The 10,080-nt window shown below is 39.9% G+C and overlaps 1 protein-coding gene across 1 annotated transcript in view; it reads left to right on the forward strand.

Annotated features, from left to right (window-relative positions):
* Positions 1–417: 417 nt before the first annotated feature.
* LOC108977814 (neuroligin 4-like) overlaps positions 418–10,080 on the forward strand; it is a 117,751-nt gene continuing 108,088 nt past the window's right edge. The window contains exons 1-2 of the mRNA XM_018947734.1: positions 418–715; positions 8,026–8,243. Of these exons, the coding sequence (XP_018803279.1) occupies positions 486–715; positions 8,026–8,243 (448 nt within the window). The 5' untranslated portion in view covers positions 418–485. The remainder of the gene's footprint in view (positions 716–8,025; positions 8,244–10,080) is intronic.

A 10,080-nucleotide genomic window follows, 5' to 3' on the forward strand; every position in this document is an offset into this window, starting at 1 on the left:
TGAGCCAGACAACAACAACTACAACAACAAAACTGCCAATTTTGCCAAACCACAATCAACCAAAGGCTACATCAATGCATTTGAAGATACCACAAAATATTTGCTGTCCAAATCAGACTTTCAATCAATCGACAGACTTAACAACTACACAAAAATGCAACTTAGCGTTAGACTAAAATTCAACACACCGCATAGATAGAAAAAGCTGCAACGCCACAGCAACGTTAGCAAAGCCAAGAATAGCGAACAAAAGCAGAAAAACTCTCACGATGCGACAAGACAAGTGTGCGCAACTCGCAATTGAAGCGCGCTTGTTTGAGATGAAACGCAAAAATACTACAACAACACACGCACGGGTTAACGAAAATATGGCCAAGTGCCGAGCGATGCACAACACTGTAAATAGACTACCGAAATGGCCGTTCAGCAAAGCCGTTAAAGCTACTTGTCATTTAACGAGCTTTAGCCAGCGTTTGCCACATTGGATGCTGTCAATAGTCATGAGTGTGTTGGTGGCGAGCGTGTTGATGCCGCACTTGAGCGAGGCTTCCACACTGGAGATCTACAAGAATGCGCGACTCGGCCATCGCATTGTACAGACCCGTTATGGGCGTCTACATGGTCTGATTTTGCCGTTGGACAATTTTCGCTTTCTGCGCTCGGTGGAGGTGTTTCTCGGCGTGCCATATGCGACGCCACCGACCAAACAAAACCGGTAAGTTGACCACAAGTAAATAATATTTTCGAATATTTGCAATTGATAAGCTTTAGTAAGTCAAATTCTTCATATGTGTACTCGTATTTTCTAGCATAAAGTTTTAATGTTTTTGCGAAGCGTTGAGGATCACATAGTTCGCCCTTTAGCTCGTTGTTAGTAGTTTGCATAACTTCTATTTCGAGGTTGCAGACTGAAAGTACCCATTCCTTTAGTAATAACGCACTACTGAAAACTAAAGTTAGGTTAGGTGTACTCGTTTACCGTTCCGKTAATTTTGATGTCAAGGATTAACACGCTCCGTYAGATCATTCAACGAATATCAATGAAATAATGGGTATCGTCGAAGACCATGTTTCAACTGCCCAGGAGGTGAACTTTGCACAAAAACCGATTTGCTACCACTTAAGTAAAGCTAGACATAAAAATAAGCTGGAGTGAATGGAAAAAAATGCCGCATGGACTGAGATACCATCGGCGAATTGCTGCTAAATCGCAAAAAATTGATAAATTTCAGAAGTGGATGGTTACTGATGACTAGAAGTAGGTTACTTATGACAAAGTCAAGCCAAAATGGATGCGATTGAACTGCGGTGCGCCGGCACAAACGGTGTCAAAACCAAGTTTGAAGTTCAGGAAGGGTTTGCTAAGTTTTTKATAGGATTAGCAAGGAATCATCTACCATGACCTCATTTCATATTTTCGAACTCTTAATTCGGATCTATACTGTCTACAATTGGATCTAGCTGAAGTAAGCAGTMGCCCAAAGGTGGTCAGCTTTGTCCGGTTTGAGAGGAATTGCGTTCGAACAGGATAATGACACAAATCGGCAGTAACTTGCCAGAAAGTTCCGAAGCTTAGTTGGAATAACATTTTGCTTGCACCTCATAATTTGTACCTGACATCAAGGGTGCAGGCACTCTCTTTAGCGAATAACTTTGCTAACCTATTAGTGTAACCCAAAAAATGCGAAAAGTGGATCCACAGATCATTATAAATCGAAGAAGCATTTTAAACTTACCACTTGGTTAGGTTCTTCAAATGAATTTCAATCCTCAGTCAGGCAAAACTTTAGAGCAGGAAGTGAAAAGATGATACAACCTCGCCTTCTTCCGTACAGCTTTATCAAAGAGCGTCCAACAGAACATTCAGTCGCACCGCGTGTCACACAAGTTGCGTTGTTTATCAGCTCTTCTTGAGCAAGAAGACTCGCTTCCATTTCGATGAGATTGGGGCTGCGCTCACTGCGGACTCATGGACTTTGCAGTTTTCRACAATTCCGCTGTGACCGAACACCCTTAAAATACTAAGGTGAAAGAAGCTTAAATCTGTTGCTAACGTGGTGGTGCAATCATTGATTAGTTATGAGCTCACAATCAGCGAGTGCACACCTTAATAGCAGCCAACTCCGCTCGAAAAACGCCAAATTAGCCTTACAGTCTGAAAGCAGAGTTAATGGAAAACTCCCTACAGAAGATTTCACCACCTACTCTCCCTCTTAATTGTGATTCATCCATAAAATCGAAGTAGTAGAGAGTTTCAGAGTGTTCCTGGCCGAGACGCAGCTCTTCTAAGGCTCTTCTAAGGCTAATAGCAGCTTTCGCCGCCCAACACCTACCAGCTTTACCTACAAGAACAAAGTGTAGAATGGCAATGAGTGTCACTTTTGGGGTTGTCTTAACTACACCACAGAAGCCGATGAAGATCGTTCTTTGAACGCGCTCCAGCTGGTTAGCTAGCGCAGTTTTTTCGAGCGCCTTCTAACAGATAATAACCCCACAAAACATTATAGGCTTAACCACTGTTTCATAAAGCCAAAACATCACTTTTGGTGAAGTGCTCCACTTATTCCCAATGGTTCTTCCACAATAACATAAAGCGACTGATGCCTACCTCACTCTCTCCGCTTTTTTTAGCTTCCATGAGAGCTTCGTAACAATGATACACCCCAACTTTTCACCCGGTTTACCGGTTGAGAAAACTATCCTACCAACGTAGCGAGAGTTACCTCAAAGATTTTATGTCTTCTAATAAATAAAACTAGCTCATTTTTATTTTGAATTTATGRCTAATTCATTTCCCATTTGGTAACCACATTAATATGCCGATTACAATAAAAATTTGTGAAATTTTACTTTCAACATAAAAACATTTTGAAGTCAACGTTGCCATTGTTGATGCAACTCAACACCAATTTTATCAGATCAGAAATGTTTTCAAACATATTTTTCCGCATTGTCAGCCTCAACCGGAGTATGTGTGAGCGTGAGCCAGTCAACAATCCATCAAATTTTACGAGCTCTTTGTTTTTTCTTTACTTAATATTTATCGCCTGCATTTATCACCTACGGCGCAATGGAATTTAATATAACTTTATGAAAACAACATTCTCTCAGACCGCCAGTGCACTCTCGCAAACAGGAAGCGTCAACTCAGTGGGCTTCCCGTGTGTCATGCGTAAAATAGCACGCCAAAGCCCGCTTTTCGAGTCCATATTAACCGATTTTATGGCAGCTCATTTGCATGTTGAAGGCRCATAAGAAAATTTCATACACATTCATTGAATTAGTATGACTTTACCACTTTGAGCACTTTCGCGAAATCTTCATTACGCCAAAGCCACAGTTTAATGAGCGCACTGCCATTTGATCACTGGCGAAATTTTGCCACATAGTCAGCGCGTCCGCAGCCACAAGCCACAGGGAAGACAAAGAAATCCTTTGCGAAATTAATGACGCGCATTGCTGTTGTAATTGTTGTTGCAGTTTTTATGTTGCCACGGAATAGCTTTAAGAGCATTGCGCTAGGTCTGCGTAGACCTACGAATGGTTGCGACGAACGCATTTAATTTGCTTTATACGGATAACGCAAGCATAATGACAACAATAACAGCAAAATGTTGCATGCAGACGTGCGCGAGCGAGATTAGGGGGTGAGGCGTTGGGGTTTGGTTAAATGCGACAGCTGAGTGGCGTGAAGCGTGTTTTAATGCACAATATAAGTCACGCTTGCTGTCATTGTTGCTTTGTATTTGCTACAATTGTGCAATAACATTTTAGTGATAATTTCATAATGAAAGGCATTAAAGTAAACTGTGGCCACACCCAAAGCGCGAAGAGTTGGTTTGTGAATCTATGGAGTTGGTTTGTGAATCTATGGAGTTGGTTTGTGAATCTATGGTAAGTGCGAATTCACTAGAAATTGGCGCATCTGATAGACGTACAGAAGAAACAAAGAGGTGAGTGTTATTGCGAAATGTCGCTTATAGGATTGTTTAAGTTACTAGAAAAGAGGGAGAAACGTTATTAATACCCTGCACACCTGAACTTTTCATGGCATAAAAGGGTGCAAATGTACTTTATCTTGATTTTAATCGATCAGTTTGTATGGCAGCCACACGCGTTAGTGGTCCGATCTTAATGGTTTTTTCAGATATTGTAGCGGTGTCTGAGAAAATAATCCAAGCCAAATTTCGTTAAGACATCTTGTCAAATGAAAGATTTATCCATACAAGAACTCGACTTTATTGACGCAGTTTGTATGGCAGCCATATGCTATAGTAGTCCGCTATTGGTGATTTCGACAAACGAGCTGTCTCTTAGGGAACAAAGTAGGTGTCGAAGATTTCAGATATATATCTCAAAAACTAAGCATTACAGGCACGTGCATACAATATACAAACGAACGAACAGACATTTCTAATTCGACTCAGCTCGGCACGCTTATCAGTTACATGCATAAATATATGTATACTCTATTCAGGGTATAAAAATACATATTTATATRTGTGTATTTTTATTATTCGCTCACTTGCCACAGACTAATACAGAGGCGGATTGAAAAAGAAGACTCCGCAGTTCAACAAGAATAGAACAAAATAYTACCAAATGACATTGCAATTTGTGGAAATGACAAAAGTTTTGCAAACAACCAAATTCGCAGCGAATTTTATACGAAAACAATCGTTAGTGGACTGGCAGGTCACTGTGCCACACCAACTCACAAGCAGACGACCAACACGCCGCCATTTATACGTGCACCCACTGCATCGTCTCTCTTCCTTTTTATATTTCGCGCAGGTAATAAAAATAACGGCGAGTTGGCCTTCCAACCGCCTGCTGCCGCAATCAAAACAAATTAAATTAATTGAAGCGCTTTGACAGCTTGTTTGCCTAAAAGTTTGCCACAATTTTTACTCCCTTTTTCATGCAAGGACCGACTTCTATGTCAATAAGCAAGCACAATTAACTTCCAGCTCACACAGCGCCTTGTTAGCCACTTACTGCTAGCTTAGCAATGTTTTCGCTTCATTTCAGCTCTCGCCGCTCCGCACTTTTATTGTAGTTGTGAAACAGAAACAGCTGTTGTTATACCGTTATCTGCTGTGCTATTAAATTATGAACACAGTGAACAGTGAGAAAACGCGCCAAGCGTTCGCCATAAACAAATATAGACACACAAGGGAAGACAATAAAAAAAAAACAGTGCGGAGCGCAAATTGAAGAAGCACCTAGCGCGAAGGACAAACAGCATAGTGACAACGTGCTATGTATATATGTAATCTCGAAGCTTAGCCCATGGTAAGCAAATGTGATTGCAACAGCAGAAGTAATACGAGTTGAGTTATAATCCAAAGCATACAATAAGGCGCACAAGCACACCAAGCAACTGGGTGGTGTGAGAGCGAGAGCGCATGAGAAGCAATAAAAAATTTAAGAAGCTGCTGTAACATCATCACAAGCAATTGCGCTGAAACTTTTTCTCATTTTTCATGTTGTAAGCAGATCAACGGCCAGTGGTTGTCATGGTCACCGCGTGGCAGGCCTCCGGCAAACACCCCGACACATACTGCACAAAGTGGATGATGATGATGGCATTACGTCAGAATATCAAATGTGTATTGGCGGCTGAGTGGCTTGCCTGAATAATAAAAGACTGTTTTCTACTTCATCTGATCAACGCACCGCACCATTGGGCTCAAGGCTCAAGTAGCCCCTTTGCTACCGCAGCTGTCAATTTAATAAAGCAGAGCTGGTGGAGACAAAAGCACTAGTGCGGTGTGCGCTCCGCAAAATTTGAGTGAAATTACCAGCTGATTTGTTGTTAAAATGTATGCATGTGTATATGGTCTCGCATTACTTAAAACTCTCAACTGAAATTACTTGAGGGCACCGATAATTCAGCCGGTTCGCTCCCATTTGACCCTAAGGCGATTAAAAACCCTGAAAGTTGTTAATAATATGCTTAATAATTGAAAAGAAATATTTTCGGTATGGACGACAAAGTTTGCAAACTAACACAAAAGTTGTGTAAATAAAAGAATTTATTCAACTTTTCAAGCGAACATCAAAACTGAAAGTCTTTAACTTATACAAATGAATTCTTAAGCACATATTGTTATAAAATATAYATGAAAGACCAACTTCGAACTCAAGCAAGAAAATAACAGTATCAGATACCACGTATGGCCAAGTCTTCTCTGCCACGTCTTTCCAACGTTGTGCAGGTCTTCCTCTTCCTCTGCTTCCCCCGACAAGTGCTGCGTCGAATACTTTCAGAGCTGGAGTGTTTTCATCTATCCGGGTGACACTACCTCATAGCAAGAATTATTCTGAGTTAGATTTCGAGGATTTCTGTTTATTTCTCTAGCTCGCATAATTTACTCCAAAAGTAGACTGCTGAAATCGGTTGATATGAAGTCGCCTTCTCTTAAACCTCGTTTCGTAACAAACGGCTCGGAGAGGTAATTCCCGATCCTTACGATGCTTTTCTTACCACTCAATGTCAGTTTAAGCAGTCGTATTAGTTTTGCTGGGATACCAAATTTAGACATAGCGACCTAAAGGCAGCTCCTTTTCATGCTTTCAAAAGCACCTTTGAAATTGAAGATGAGGTAGCGATTGCTGAGAAAATTTGGTATATTTGGTTTAAGTGGTTCGGAAGATATGTACATTAGACTTATTAGCAAATGGACTACGCCCACTTTTTCAAACTATTAAAACCGCAGCTGTACCTTTCTAAAGCGCTTACATGTACCAATATGAGTCTTGTATGTTATGATAATTACGATTAATTGAATTTTGTGTCCGTGGCAATGGTTCGATTTCGCCCATCTGCCACGCCAACCCCTTCGGATGCCTAGAAACACACGTACTAAGATAATTCATCAAGATATCTCAATTTTTATCTAAGTTAAACTTTCACGAAAGGACTAACTGACAGACAGACGACAACTCGGGATTCAACTCGTCTCCTCATGCTGATCTTGGCTTGATTAGTTTTAGGATAGGTTAGGTTTTGATATTGGCTTGGAACGTTTATTATTTATATATTATAATCTTAAGCTGTAGAGTCAGCCATCAGCTGCCATTAATTCTATAAATAAAAATGAGATTGAGAGAGAATTAGCCGGGAAGAACTCTTCACCCGTCTTTGAACTTAACGACTTCAATTCGTGAAGAAGTATTTTGGAATTGATGGCTTCTCGAATACGAAAAAAAGTAAGTTATTCAGTCATCGACAAGAGTAAGTACTAGACAAGGTCTACATACTTTCTGATCTGCTGCAGTTAATATTTAAACGGTTCTAACTCCTCTCATTGTGGTAACTTCTACTAGGAAGACCTACAGAGCTTAACATATTTTGGGACTGAAATAAAATGATCTTTAAATTCGCATTGTTCCGAATCAACTCCACCCTAATTAGGTGTGGCAAGAATGCGAGAAATGCCTTTATGCTTAATGTCTTCGGAGTAATGGAAAACTTTTCAATGTTATTGAATAATGTGCAGTGAAATACAACTGTAATAAGAAATAATTATGTAGGCGCAAAAAGAAGCGCCATCCACTCGTCGTTCAACTATGCTAATCAAGCGGTAAATTGCTTAATAAAATTTGATGGCGAAACTTTCGGCAAACAGATGTAAAAAACAACAATAAAAGTAATAAAAGTGACAAAAATTAAAAATGAGAATTAAAGCGAAAAAATAAAAAATAAAAATARCCAAAACTGGTAGTAAAAATAAGGAAAAATACGCGRAGCCCTCTTTGGTGTATGTAAAATAAAGTGTTGTAAATTGAAGGGCTCATTTCTCAGCTAATGAATTCAATTGATTTCCACTCCATCATTGGCAGATTAGTACGGCAGCTATTCATGTGTGCATTTGTGTGCGTGTGTCCGGAAGAAAAGGTTCTGCTACTTAACACCAAATCTGGTGATCAATCGCCGTAATCTATTTTCCTTTCAGCCTCAAAACATGCTTTCCAATTCTAATGCGCTTTTTACGTTTTTTCTCTTTCGTTGTTGTACAGGTTTAGTCCGACACGTGCGCCTGCACCATGGGACGGCATACGCATTTCGGACAAATACAGTCCGGTTTGTCCGCAACGCTTGCCGAATATACAAAACGAGACGGCGGCGTTGGAGAAAATGCCCAAAGGACGACTAGAGTATCTAAAAAGGTTGCTGCCGTATTTGGAAAATCAATCAGAAGACTGCCTCTACTTGAATATATTCTCGCCAAATAATGGTAAGTCACCGGCAGTGCATAAGTGGCTGTGCGGTTGTTGGCTGGGAAACGTTGGCTACAAAACTTTTCGGTGCACAGAAAAAATAACAAGAAAAACTTTTTATAATGCGTTGTGTCAAGCAAATRTCTTGAGGCAATGGACTTTACGGCTCATTCAATTCGAAGGGATTATTTCGATTGTTGTCCCTTGATTGATGAAAATTAAATTAATTACGGCGTGTGTGGCATATACGTTTATAGTTTGGTGCGAGGAAATCCTTTGGATTAATGTGTAATGCCAGAAATGTACATGGGTATTCGTTTGATATTCTTGTAGCTAATTCTGTAGCCCCGTTTAGTTAGAGGTGAGACTGAATTAGTTGTGGCTTTTGTCATACAATATAAGTGCGGAAAGCCAAAATCCCGAGAAAGTAGTACCTAGCCATACAATAAAGAACTTAAGACTAAAAAATAATAGCTTCAAAGCGTAGACTTAACAATGGGATAATGTAGCTTTCGCCACAACAGTTTTACTTGTGGACTTAGCTAAACTTGGTAAAACATAGAAAAAGAGTTTTACTAAAACGACAAAAATGTTACCCAAAGTAAATAATATTTCAATAAGAGCGCTACTAAARTTTTAWTAAATAAAACAAAAACAGTTTGGGGTATCAATGTAGTTCTTTATTCCTGTAAAAGTACATTCAAGGCCTTATGTAAAAAACTCAATTTCTTYTGCATGGCAACCACGGGCACGCTTGCAGAAGCCCAGACGCTGAATACAATTTTCGACAATTTTCAAGCATAAATCAACCGATACTGCTACAATTTCACGTTCAATATTCGTTAGAAGTTCATCACTCGTCACTGGCTTGTTGGCGTAGACCATAGACCTGACGTAGCCCTTCAACAAATAGTCAAATCCCACGACCGAGACGGCCATTTGACTAGACCATWTCGTGAGATAACACGTTCAAAAACCTTGGTTTTCAACAAATCAGTTTGTAACATTYGCTGTGTGGTTTATAGCGCCGTCCTATTGGAACATATTGTCGAAGTCCATATTATCCAATWCGGGCCAAAAATATTCGGTTATCATTGAGCCGTACGATTCTCACTCCCAGTAATGTGCSGGTCTTGATCGTCGCGGAAGAAATAATGAGTCTCATCGCTGAGATGATCTTTTGATGAAAATCCAGATCATTTTCAAGTTGTTGCTCAGCCCAATTCACGAACAAACGACAGTTCTSTTGGACAAGCGGCTTCAGTTTTTGCACCAATTTGTTCTTGTAAAGATGTAGTTCAAGATCTTTACACAAAATTCGCCACAACGACGTCGCAGGGATGCCCACTTGTGAACGACGTGCGAGAGACTGATTCGGGTCTTACTCAATTGATGCGCTGGCGACGGCAATACTCTCAAAATGACGGGCACTTCTGTGTCACACTGGTTCGGGAACATTTTGTTCTGTGTCTGTGAGTTCGAATTTTTCCACTAGGCGCTCTATTGTTGATCTGGCAGTACAATTATGGAGACCATAATTGTGGCCACTGACTGAAAATTTTGGTAGTAAATTTTTATAATTTCGACTCCTTGTTCCATAGTATATCTTTCCATGATGAAATGGCAAACCATACTGAAGAGAAATATCAAAAGAGCGGGAAAAAATTATGGCGTTGTTTACTTTTGTAGCGTCCTTATTGAAAAACTCCTTATGTAGAGACATGAATAGGCATTCGAAACTACATATTTGCCAGATTGGAAAAATTATTTTACTATTTTAAAAATCTGCTTACTGAAACGCCAATACTGTTACCTAAAGTGTAAAGAATGACCTTAAGACTTTCGTATTTTTAC

This window comes from Bactrocera latifrons, unplaced genomic scaffold (assembly GCF_001853355.1).
Source record: "Bactrocera latifrons isolate USDA-ARS-PBARC rearing strain unplaced genomic scaffold, ASM185335v1 scaffold_96, whole genome shotgun sequence".
Lineage (NCBI taxonomy): Eukaryota > Metazoa > Arthropoda > Insecta > Diptera > Tephritidae > Bactrocera > Bactrocera latifrons.